The sequence below is a fragment of the Gadus macrocephalus genome, chromosome 6 (assembly GCF_031168955.1).
Source record: "Gadus macrocephalus chromosome 6, ASM3116895v1".
Lineage (NCBI taxonomy): Eukaryota > Metazoa > Chordata > Actinopteri > Gadiformes > Gadidae > Gadus > Gadus macrocephalus.
Window position 1 is genome coordinate 8779443 of NC_082387.1, and position 12797 is coordinate 8792239.

Genomic DNA, 12797 nt, shown 5'->3' on the forward strand with positions numbered 1-12797 from the left:
CTCCACGTTTAAGCGGCCGTGTGTAGGTTTAATCATCTAAGCTATGCAAGGTTGTGCTGAGGTGAGAATGCAGATTCTATTGTAGAATGGTTGAATTCTTGAGGGCCATATGTGCCTGGAGTGAGGTGGGGAAAAACGTCCTTTGAAGATAAGCCCTCTACGTAGACATTGATCACTGCATTTTAATTGAACGTGTTTGCTCAATTGATTAAAACGAACATACGTTTAAGTACGTTTATTAAGAGGCCTCGGCCCACAAAAAAATGGATAAGCTATAGACGGCACAACTTTTTTTAAAATACAATTCCCTTTGCAGTTTCTTTTTAAAGCCTGTACATTGGTTTGTAACGCTTTGACGCGTGTAGTAGTAGGACTATGTTCGAGGTATAATGATGCGTAAAGTCTGCAAGTGTCCAACCATGGCCTGACCCTTCTGCGCCGCTGCTGTTTACTTGCGAGCGAGTGACGTGTGGAGTGACGGGCCTTTGGTTACTCATTTCCACAGCGCGTGTCAATGTGATGCATATCTCATCCCTCAGGCCGGTTAGAAAGGTGGATCCTCCTCTCCTCCTCCTCCAGGCCGACACCTCTTCTTATCATCATCATCCTCGCGCGTGTAACAGCAAGTAGTTACCAAGGGGCACTGCTTCTGCACTGTCACGCCTCCGTCCCGCGCACTTGTGCTCTGCAGAGCAGCTCAGCGTACGCTGCACGCATCAGACTGACTGACTACTGGCTGCGTTTGATTGGGAAAAAATGAACGGCTACGGATCCCCCTACCTTTACATGGGGGCCCCCGTGTCGCAGCCGCGAGCGCCTCTGCAGCGGACCCCCAAGTGTGCGCGGTGCAGGAACCACGGGGTGCTGTCGTGGCTCAAGGGCCACAAGCGCTACTGCCGCTTCAAGGACTGCACCTGCGAGAAGTGCATCCTCATCATCGAGCGGCAGCGCGTCATGGCGGCGCAGGTGGCGCTCCGCCGGCAGCAGGCCAACGAGAGCCTGGAGAGCCTCATCCCCGAGTCACTGAGGACCCTGCCAGGCATGGCCCTACCCGGGGCGGCCGAGGGCGCCGGCAACAACAACAGCCCGGGAGTGAGGGGCGCTTCGGCAGAGCGGGACTTGGACCTGAGGTGGAGCGAGGCTGACCAGGCGAACCACGCACCACCGTGCACCATGGGTAAGAGCTTCCATAGAGTGAGGACTAGTACGGGGCATCTTCAAAGAGATATGATATATTTAGGTCGGTTATCATCTCCAAGAGCTAATGCGTGAAAACAAATAGTAGCCTAAGAGAGAAAACGAGACTGCAGGCTTATCCATTGTTGTGTTTTTTTTTATTAATTTGTGCTTTGAAATAATTCATTGTCCAAATAAATAGATGGTGCAGAATTTAAACAATTAATTTACGTTTAATGCATTAAACGTAAATTAATGCTTTTGTATAGGCCTGCTTTTCTGACTAACGAAATATCTAAATACAATTAAATTAATTTAGGTAGTACCATTTTGGTTTGCAGCCTTTTCAAATATAACGTAACACCGATATACCGGATAACTTAATCTTAGTTTTATTTAGTTATTTTAAGCGTGATAAGGCTTAAAACCGAGTAGGCCGAGGCAACTGAGCTAAATATATAGTTTATTTTAATTTGCTTTTCTTAAGCCTATCCCTGATTTAAAAAGAAATCGCCATTTACATAATCTATTATCTTTAAGTCCGATTTAATTGTAATGTATTTTAATATTTCATTCTTAAAAAATATAAAGATAGCAATGGAAACATTGTGAGTCAAATTATAGGCACAATTTGTATTATTCATGTAACTTTTTGTGGTATAGTTGTTTGAGTAAGAGAAACATTTCAGAGGGTGATCAATCTATGCATCAAAATGTATTGGAATCATTATTTTATTCCTCACCTTTATATATGTAGATATAGTTATGCAATGTAAATATACAATGAAACACAACTTCTGGTGCATTCGATAATTCGATTTCTCCCTGTTACATGAACTTAGTTTATATACGTGCGATCGGTTTGATATCGTGACAGAAAATAATTCCAAAAAACCTGAATATGCTTAATATTAAATAGTTGGTATTTCAAAATATTTTGTGTCTATTTGAACCTAAACATACCTAAAGAATACCCAACCTAACCTTACATAACGGCAATCCTTGCCCTACCTTAAACTAACCCGTATTCTAGCAAACGATACCTGACATACCCACCCAACTTAGCCTGACCTAGCCCGGTTATTCTCTACATGCATGTGATCCCACAACAGTTTGAGACTGAAGCTGAACACAAAACCATGAAGATCCTCATTGAATTCACATCAGCCCCATTCTATGTTTTGATGAATGGCGCGGGCGGTTTAAAAGATTACTGTAATCAATGGTGGACAGGGCAAATCGAATGTAATCGCCATCATTCAACCAGGAGGTCAACTTTGGATGAAATGTTACCAAGCAACAGGCAATCTGTTTACAAAGTGTGGTCAAAAGCCATCGATGGCGGATCGCTCAACGTCAGCCAGTCAGCACTTTGTGTGTTAACGTTTACGGAGAGAGGTGTGGATCGATGTGCTTGAGAGACAAGTCGACCAGCCATGTAACTTTCCTCTATATCAGAGTGCTGATAGATCCTATAGGATCAAAACAACAGGGGGACCGGCCATGTTACCTTATATCAGAGTACTGATAGACCCTTTTGGATCAGAACACCAGGTGGACCAGCCATGTTACCTAACTCTGTATCAGAGTACTGATAGACCCTGTAGGATCAGAATACCTGGTCAGTGAAGGTGTTGGTGTTTAAATATGTGTGTGTGTGTGTGTGTGTGTGTGTGTGTGTGTGTGTGTGTGTGTGTGTGTGTGTGTGTGTGTGTGTGTGTGTGTGCGTGCGTGCGTGCGTGCGTGCGTGCGTGCGTGCGTGCGTGCGTGCGTGCGTGCGTGCGTGCGTGCGTGCGTGCGTGCGTGCGTGCGTGCGTGCGTGTGTGTGTGTATCTGTGTATGCGTGTGCTTCTGTGTCTCTGTGTGTAACACCTGGTCAGTGTAGATGTTTAAATCTGTGTGTGTGTGTGTGTGTGTGTGTGTGTGTGTGTGTGTCTGTGCACACGTGCATCTTGCGTGTGCACGTGTTTGTGTTTGATCATGATCCGGTTCATTTTATTAGGAACGTTTTCTGATCGGATTGTGTGTTCTTTCTGTTCACAAGGACGTGCTTTGCTCTGTCATTTCACTGGATTATATTCAACGTAACGACCTTTCACTCCTGTCCCCTCCCCGCCCCCCCAGACCCAGAGGACTGTCCCGGAGGGGCATCAGGGGGGGACAACGGGGGCAGCACCGGCAGCGACAAGGAGCCCGACCCCGTCAGCTCCCCAGAGGCGTCCAAGCCCAGCTCCTGCTACACGCCGGAGCCCCCGGACCCCTCCTCCCACCCCGAGGCGGGCCGCTACGGGGGAGCGGCCAAGCCCCCCGCCCCGGAGCGCCGCCCCAAGCCCCCCGAGAGCCCCCCCGCGCAGAAGTACCCCGGGGACCAGAGCGTGCTGATCGAGGGCCTGGCGGGCTCCGTCTCGCTGCCCCTGAACCTGCGCGCCAACCGGCCGCCCCTGGACGTCCTGAAGAAGATCTTCCCCGGCCACAAGCCGCCCGTGCTGGAGCTCATCCTGCGGGGCTGTGGCGGCGACCTGGTGGGGGCCATCGAGGTGCTGCTGTCCAGCCGCTCCGGCCCCGAGGCGGCCGGGGCCGGGGGCCAGCACCACCACGTGGACCGCGGGCCCCCCGAGCACGCGCTGGTGCTGCCCCCCGGCGGCCACTCGCTCTTCGAGCACGCTCTGGGCTCCTACCACCCGGTGTCGGCCTCGGCCAAGTGGTCGGTGGGCTCGGCCTTCCGGGTGCCCGAGTCGCTGCGGTTCCCCGTCGAGCCGCCCGCCCAGGGCCTGGCGTCGGCCGGGGGGGCGGTGCTGGGCGTGCAGCACCCGTCCTTCCCGCAGCCCAGCCGCTACCCCCTCATGCTGCGCAACTCCCTGACGCGGGGCCCCGGCGGGCCCTTCATGCACAACGACGTCACCCTGTGGAACACCATGACCCTGCAGCAGCAGTACCAGCTGCGCTCGGCCGCGCAGTACGTGTCGCCCTTCGGGCCCGGGGCTCCGCCCACCCTCTCCTCGTCCTCGGCTGCGGCTGCGGCTGCCGCTGCAGCGGCGGCGGCGGCGGCGGCGGCGGCTATCAACACAGGGGGCCCTGTGTTCCGGGGCTCCCCCCTGCTCCTCCCCACCGCCAGGTTGTCGGGGGAGGAGGAGGGCGGGGGCTGCCCGCTAGGGGGCAAACCCGGGCTGTACTCTCCCGTCGACGAGGAGTACGACGAGAGGTCGGATTCGTCCGACTCGCGCGTTCTGAGCTCGTCCGCTTAGGGGCCCCGGAGAGCCACAGGAGGGCCCTTCTCTAGACGCAGAAGGCCTGAGGGCCCCTGAAGGCAACCCAGTGGAAAAACACGAGGGAGATCACCGTCAAAGACACAGAGAGAGATTCTTGTTTGAACTGAGGTGAATTCAAACCAAAATCCCCCCATGGGAGAAAAGACTATGACTAGACTATATTAGCTTCGGACATCAACATTATTTTGCTGTCTGAGTGTCTTTTGCCAGGAGGGATGTGACCAAAAAGTATCATGCATACCAGAATGTGATGATGATGAACCACGTTGTTTATAAGAATGAATACTTTATGTCCTGTAAGCATGTTAAGTGAGAAAATGTAAAAAAAAATATCATTGCATGTCAGGATTAGTCATGCCTGAATAAATGTGGGGCAGAGCCCAGTGCGTCCCATGAATGTGACCATGGTCGCTCCTTCACTAAAACAATCATGTTGCATTGTAGACGGAGGGCCGATCCACGGGGAACATTATCCGGGCGAATGACAGCACTGCGTCAGCAGTGCTGTGATTCGCCCGGATAATGTTCCCCGTGGATCGTGTGGGGACGAGGACTGAGATCCTGTAGACGGACTGCTGTAAAGGGATTTTTAATTTGTATTTAAAAAAGTATCTGTTTATTTAATAAAACAATACCCAAATGTACCCAAGTGACATGTGTGTGACTATTTATTTTCAGAATGTATTTAAAAAGGGAAAAATGCACATTCATGGGCCTATAGGTGAATGTGCCAGATGAGTGTGTTCATTTCCGTTTGTAGTCCTTTATCTTTATCCTATTAATCAATATTATTAAAGATGCTTAGACTTATGAATGTATCTGAAAATGCATACATATTTTAAGATCTTGTGTGGGCTGCTATTAACTGCAGAAATATAGGCTGCATTTGTTAAAGACGAAAAGATTGGCATCTTTCATTGCTTATTTAAAATAAAGTAAAGATCGATAAAATAAATAGTATGCCTATAAGTGTGTGTGTGTGTGTGTGTGTGTGTGTGTGTGTGTGTGTGTGTGTGTGTGTGTGTGTGTGCGCGTGCGAGAGGGAACGTGTGGGGGCGTATAAAAAAATTGATTGGCGCTTTCTGCGTTTTCTCTATATATGCCACACGGCACATCAAGTGCACAACAGCTCCTATGGCCATAGATTGAGAGCTTATGGTGATAATAATTAGTTTGGCCTGATACACATTTTTTTGCAGTTACGTTCAGTTACTTGTTTCTGCACTTCAAACGTTATTATATATTTTTTCAGCCGTTATTATTTTTCTTTAAGGGTCAGTGATTCTGGCCGAACTGAAGTCTACAATCCATGGCGCCCCCTAATGGTGTTTTCTAGACATGTTTGATGAACTTGGGATAGATTTGAAAGTATGTTAAAACGCACTATTTTGATCTTAAATATGATACATCCTATCATATTTATTATCGTTATTAATTATCAATAATTTTTTGATTATTATAAGTAGTATTATTATTAGTAGCAGTTGTAGTATAAGTAGTAGTAGTAGTGGCGGTAGAAGTAGTAGTAGTCGTAAAACGAATTTACATCAAGATTTACATGAATTATTTACATATCTTTTGACAGGCACTGACCTTGAAAAAAAAGTATTTTCTTGGCCAGCCAGCGTGATGCGTGAACACAACACCGACTCCCCCTTGTGGACAATAGAGGAACGTCTAGTGTTTCATGTGCAAGGTTAGGACGATAGCTTAAACTATAATACAAAATGAGAATTGTAGCCTAAATTAATTCGTTTGAACAATAGTCAACGTAAGATTTGATAATATAAACAAAAAATAAGTGATGAGTCATTGTGCCTTCCCTAATAATATTTACAAAACGAATTTATAATTTCAATAACTGCCCTTTGTTTTTATCAGGATTTATGCATAAATATATCTTGGCCTCTACTAATATATATATATATATATATATATATATATATATATATATATATATATATATATAGCCTATATATATATATATATATATATATATATATATATAAATAAATAAATATATTGTAGGCCTATATATATATATATATATATATATATATATATAATCATTTCCACCAAACGAACCTGATCCCGAAAGCGAATGAAGCGACGATTAGTCCGGGATCATAAACCTGCAGGCCGAGGATGCCTGATGTTGGATATTCGCCATTGAGGTCAACAAGGGTCCCACTTCCCATGCAACGGCAGCCATCAAATGGAGACAAATGACGGCTGGCATGTTTTTGGGTTATTTAGCCGGTCGCATGTGTTGTCAGTCCATCAGAGGCTAATTAACATAACAGGGCCGCGGTGATCCCACAGATCTCTTCTGTCTATACCCAGCTCCGGTTACTCTACAGCCCCCCCGTCCCATGCCCGGCTCCCGGGGAAACAGCGGGACACTTCCACGCTTGCTGTTGTTTCCATCATGACGATATATAGGCCTACGACAACAACAACATGTTGGAAAAGTGTCTCAAAATATGACCACATATACATCCACTCACTTTTTTGAGGTTGTTTTTTATTTTTATTGTGATTTATTTGACCATAGCCGTATAGACCTAACGTTGTGGAATAAAGACACATAATGAGCTTAAAATGTGGCCCTAATTGTTATATAATGACAGGACGATAAAATACCACAACGACCCTTCCTCAGAAAGTGTTTTTCCCCCCTCCCTCCTTGCATGGTCTAGATTGTGTTACGGTGACCCTAACCGTTTTAACATACGCAATTGGGTTATATGGTTCTAAAGGCCAAGGTCTATAAAGCCCCCCCCCCCCCCTCCAAATAGGTGGGTCAGAGGAGGGGCGGGGGGGCTGAACACAGACAACACATGTCACCTGGACATCTCATCCCCACAAACCTAGTGTGTTTTGAAGCCCGAGAAACCCGTAGGAAGATCAAAGCATTCTTTATTTGGAAATTTGCACCATGGGAAGCTCTGGGGGTAGGCCTATGGACTCTCGTAAGCGCGGCAATAAATTAAAAAGAGACAAGCGAATGGCAGAGCTGCACCTGCACGCCTGACGTCTTCACCACGTGGTAGGGGGACCCCGCGAACGCTCACGCACTCAAGAGGGAGAAAATACCTCATGTAATAGGCCTGTACGACGCTGTAATTGTACATTATAAGCCGACAAGAGATGGACAATAACAGCCATTATAGGCGTTGCATTTGTTTGGGAAACTGAATCTCGTGTAGTTTGTTTAAGACTTTGAAAGATGATGTTGAACAAACGAGGCATGTTTAGGCCTTTATCGTTACAATTATTTGATAGGCCTACTATGCCTAATAAAAATAATAATATAAAACATGATAATAATAATAATGATAATAATGATAATAATAATAATAATAATAACCATGATTAAAATAATATTAATCATAATAATAATACCATTTATAATAATAATAATAATCATAATATATCAAGTTTTACGTCCAACATATCCCTAGAAGCCTTCGCTAAGTAGGCCTTAGGTCAAGTCCCACATGTAAACCATTTTTAACTTTAACCTTGCTTTGTACAGAGTCATTGAACAAAAAGGCTTTGTCACATGTCACTTTTATAAATATACACACTTTGTCATCGATGGGCATTAACGTGTGACCCCAGTGTGTTTTCAGTGTCCAATTGACCAAAATACCCAAGATGTCAAGAGCTCTAATCTCGGGGAACGCGTTTGGAAGGAAAAAAGAACGTCCGTGCCCTCCCTTTGACTCCGGACCGTGAGTTATTAATCTTGTTTACTGTCCCACATGCTGACATGCTGTTTTCACAGGCACACAGTTGTTGTGACAACATTGTAATCGTCTGCGAAATCTGCACTCGGTTACTTTTGTCGACTCAGTCACCTGAAGCTTGTATACACCTCCAGCTCCTTCAGGTGGAAATACCTGGAGGGGTTCTTCTGAGATCCGCATTGAAACATGGAAGTCAAGACAATAGCCGAAAAGCCATGATTTTAGATTGGCCCCATAAAAAATATGGTTTTCAACTGAGAGGGTTCCTGTGCTTACAAGAGTAAATGCTGTAAATGGGATTACAGAGAAAAACCTTCACTTTATCATGTATGATACATAGGCTAACTATAATAAAATAAATAACAGACCCAACCTATTAATAAATACAAAATAACGATTTTATATCAATCTAAATGTTTACATTGCATTAAACAATATGCATAGTGTCCGCTGAACAATGCTTGTACTATTAGCTCTTTGTGAAGGGTCCGGGTCGTTTTAACATTTGCTTTGTGGGCAACAATTCAGTCCGTTGTAGTGCGAAGTGCGCAAATAATTCCATTCCATTCTCCTGGACGACACTGGTCCCAGCCAATGAGACCTCTGCTTTAAAAATGGGGCCAATCACAAGGCCTACAGCGCTGTAGCCAAATTCTTCAAAGGGGTGGCGCTTTGTGTCGAGCCTTTGAGGAAAAACGTGTAACCTCAGCGGTGACACCACCAGTGCAAAGGTTCGTGCGTAAAGACGCGTGTATACCTGGAACCAGGATAACTGTCTCTCCTCCCATGAAGAACAAACCGCAAAACACTCTGGAGTTATTTCGTGATCCGCTAAAGTACAGACTCTGTGTCCGACGCCGGGCTGTACAGCACCACACAAATAGCAGCGCGTCTTTTGGATCATCATTACGCGTAAGTTATTTTTTGTTTTATTGTCATTAACATCAATGTGCTTAACATATCAGCAATCAACGGAGATTAAACATTAACACCACCTTCTTGTCAAACTAAGGCCATCCAACATTTATATCTTTACAGATAATCTCGACGGGTTATTCGGAGTTTTTTTTTGGTTGAGCCAACATCATGACAGACAGCGCCGGTTGCGAGTTCGAGATCGACGTGGAAGGACTGGAGACGGAGAGCGACGACCAAGCCGAGTCCTCCGGCTCCACGGTGTCCGGTGCCGCGGAGGAAGACGATGAGGTCGGACGCATCGAGGACACCAGGGCCCCCAGCAACAGCAACAACAACAGCAGCAGCAGCAGCGTCCCTGGCCCAGGGGACCAAAGGAAACTAAGCCGGACGCCAAAATGCGCGCGGTGCAGAAACCACGGCGTGGTGTCTTGCCTGAAGGGCCACAAGCGCTTCTGTCGCTGGCGGGACTGCCAGTGTGCCAACTGCCTGTTGGTGGTGGAGAGACAGCGGGTCATGGCGGCACAAGTAGCACTCCGGAGACAGCAAGCCACGGAGGTGGGTTATTTGTGTGTCTGTGTTGTGTGTGTGTTGTGTTGTGTGTGTTTGTGTGTGTGTGTGTGTGTGTGTGTGTGTGTGTGTGTGTGTGTGTGTGTGTGTGTGTGTGTGTGTGTGTGTGTGTGTGTGTGTGTGTGTGTGTGTGTGTGTGTGTGTGTGTGTGTGTGTGTGAGAGAGAGGGAGTGTGTGTGAGAGAGAGTGGGTGTGGGTGCTGTTCACGGACGACAATAAACACTCCAGCACTGTCACGCATCAGCTAAATATATGTATGGCGTTTGACATATTTGGACAGATCAAACTCCTCAAGTGAAGAGTAAAGGTTACGGACATACAAAGAAGTTTAGTTTGGCTGAAGTGAAAACGATATATGTTGTGTAATAAAATAGTGTAACAAAAATGGAATAGGCCTATGTTATTAGAAAGCAAAGCTCTCCGGAAAAAAAGTACACAAAAGTACACATTTTCAATTAAGTATCGGAGTATTCAAAATGCACGCAAAATATATGTAAATTGTTGTACATATATGAGCAATGTCAAAATGTTTATCTTTGTTGTCATTTCAATTCAACAGGACAAAAAGGGGATTACTGGGAAGCATATGCCATCAGAAAGGAGAACGATATATCAAAGACAAATTCGACCATCAAGCATGCTCGCCAAAAGTATTCTTGAAGGTGAGCACAGAGCTTATTCATTAATTGTTGATTTTACTAATTAATCTGCACGATGCTGTCGTCGGTGGGAATGCATTTACGGAGTAGAACGGATAGCTTGACTTGTCACTTTAATGTTTTAATTGCAGCCATTATTAATTCAACATTAGTTGTATATTATTAAGTCACATTTATAGAATTAGAAAATACTCATCATCTCATCATTTCTGAAATTGTATGAAGTGTATTATTTAGTAAGTATTCATTGTTTATTATATATGAAAATAAAATTGATAGGATAAAAAAATGGTTTAACCACAATAGTAACGAGTTTAACTGTAAACAACATCCTCATAGTCCCTCGTATTAATTGATTGAACAAATTCATAACCATGTATAAAACAATCTCTAACCCCCATTTCATCATAAACAATACCCAATACACATGTTGCACATGTGACACAATGAACTCAACGGTTGTGTGTTGCGCCGCTGCGCTGTGTGTGTGTGTATGTGTGTGCAGGCTACCGCCCGGTCCAGTCCGACCCCTACCTGTCGGGCGGCTCTTCCTCCCTCCCGCCCCCGCTGAGCGACCGCATGCGGAAGAGGCGGGCCTTCGCCGACAAGGAGCTGGAGAGCATCATGCTGGAGCGAGAGTACAAGGAGCGGGACCTGATGGAGAACGGCCTGGCCTCCGCCTCCCTCCACTTCCCCGGGGGCATGGTGCACCACCGCCACCACCACCACCACGCCGCCGCCGCCGCCGCCGCCGCCGCCGCCGCCGCCGCCGCCGCCGAGTACAACTCCTACAAGACAGCCTACTCGTCGGGCCCCACCATGGAGCCCCAGCTGCCGTCCCACAAGGAGCTCTGGGGGGTGCTGAGCCCCGGCTGCCTGGATGTGTCCATGCAGTACGCCGCCGCCGCCGCCGCCGTGGGCGCCGCTAACCTGGAGCTCATCTCCTCCAACGTGAGCGTGGCCACCACCTACCGCCACTACCCCCTGGGGCACGGGCCCCGTGGGGGGCCTCTGGTGCCGGGGTCCAGAGGAGGAGAAGTAGGAGCAGGAGGTGGTGGTGGTGGTGGAGGAGGCGGGGGGCTGGTGATGTGGCCCCGCGGAGCCGTGCCCCCCGCCGCCAGCCTGGGCGACGCGCTGGTGTACCAGCAGTGCCTGCTCAACGCCAGCGCGCTGCAGAACATGAAGCCCGGCGCGGCCTGGGAGCCCCGGGGCCGGCCCGCCGCCGGGAGCCCGTCCTCGCCAAAGCAGGACGTCGGCGGCGGCGCTAAGCTAGAGGCGCCGCCGCCGCCGCTTCGGGCGGCAGCGCCGCAGCACTCCCCCGCGGGCCCCGCCCCGTCGCAGGGGGAGGCCCCCCACCAGGGGTCGAACCAGGGCCCGAGGAGAGAGTGCTCGGCCTTCTCGCCCCCCAAGCGGGCCCCCTTCGAGCAGACGTTCCCCGACCGCCCGGGCGGCGGCAGTTCCCCGAGCACGAGCCCCGGACGCGGCCTCAGCCCGGGGCACGTCCTCAGCAAGCTGAGCAAGGACAGCGCCCAGATCACGCTCTCCATGAAGCGGAACTCCTTCCACTCCCTGATCCAGCACACCCTCAGCGAGAAGGTCTCGCCGGGGCCCGGGCCCGGGCCCGGGGGCCTGGAGCTCAGGGGCCCGTACTGCAAAGAGCTGCTGGAGGAGGCGGCGCGCAAGTACAGAGAGGGGCTCTCCGCTCGGGACATTCAGGCCGTCAAGGGCTCGGACGGGTACCCCAAAGACTCGCTGTCTAAGACGCTAGGGACCAAGCTGGGCTCCGGCGACTCCCTGTCGTTCTCGGTGGAGGCCATTCTGAAACGGCCCCCGCCCCCCGTGAACCGAGCCTTCCATTAGAACTCCCCCCCCCCCCCCCCCCTGCGCCCCGCCCCTCATCGAGCGCCACACTTTGCACTATACGTGGCAGTTGTTGATTTTGTTGTTTTTTATTTTCATAGATAAAGGTTAAAGGTCATGGCGATCAGGGGTCACAGGATAAGACAAATGCACTGCATTTCTGAATATTTCAGCGTAAATAAAAAAAATAGTTTTTTTTATTGGAAAGGGGGTGCTATATATATATATATATACATATATATATATGTATATATGTATGTATATATATGAATAATGTATGTTTTGTTTTATGTGTGCATGTGTTTCATAACTTTATAATGCAGAGTATTTAAACATCCAAATGTTGCTTTTTTTAATCGTGTCAATAAACTATATAACACTTAATTCTTCAACACGTTTCATGTTTCAACAAAATTCCATAGCTTAGCAAGTCCGTACTCGTACTTTGGGTCCATGTTTCTCAAAGCATTGCCAAGCTTAGCAGAATCATAAAATGCTGAAAGAGAGAACAACGGAAGCACACATGTCATGCACTTACACGTTCCAAACATCAAACACAACCACGCACTTTTAGAAAATACTTCTATGGTCTTTTC

The 12797-nt window shown here is 47.8% G+C and overlaps 2 protein-coding genes across 2 annotated transcripts; both read left to right on the forward strand.

The window, feature by feature from the left end:
* Positions 1-498: 498 nt before the first annotated feature.
* On the forward strand, positions 499-4954 carry dmrt3a (doublesex and mab-3 related transcription factor 3a). The gene is made up of 2 exons (XM_060053870.1): positions 499-1177; positions 3301-4954. The coding sequence occupies exons 1-2, from the start codon at positions 757-759 to the stop codon at positions 4419-4421; spliced, it is 1542 nt and encodes a 513-aa protein (XP_059909853.1). The 5' UTR covers positions 499-756; the 3' UTR covers positions 4422-4954.
* A 3913-nt stretch (positions 4955-8867) lies between these two features.
* On the forward strand, positions 8868-12593 carry dmrt2a (doublesex and mab-3 related transcription factor 2a). Its single transcript, XM_060053871.1, has 4 exons — positions 8868-9109; positions 9236-9670; positions 10242-10344; positions 10847-12593. The coding sequence occupies exons 2-4, from the start codon at positions 9284-9286 to the stop codon at positions 12199-12201; spliced, it is 1845 nt and encodes a 614-aa protein (XP_059909854.1). The 5' UTR covers positions 8868-9109; positions 9236-9283; the 3' UTR covers positions 12202-12593.
* The last annotated feature ends 204 nt before the right edge of the window (positions 12594-12797 follow it).

Coding starts and splice junctions, on each gene's coding strand:
- dmrt2a (XM_060053871.1), top strand. CDS start 9,284: ATGACAGACAGCGCCGGTTGCGAGTTCGAGATCGACGTGGAAGGACTG. Junction 9,671..10,241: donor GGAGACAGCAAGCCACGGAG/GTGGGTTATTTG, acceptor TCAATTCAACAG/GACAAAAAGGGGATTACTGG. Junction 10,345..10,846: donor CGCCAAAAGTATTCTTGAAG/GTGAGCACAGAG, acceptor ATGTGTGTGCAG/GCTACCGCCCGGTCCAGTCC.
- dmrt3a (XM_060053870.1), top strand. CDS start 757: ATGAACGGCTACGGATCCCCCTACCTTTACATGGGGGCCCCCGTGTCG. Junction 1,178..3,300: donor CGCACCACCGTGCACCATGG/GTAAGAGCTTCC, acceptor CCGCCCCCCCAG/ACCCAGAGGACTGTCCCGGA.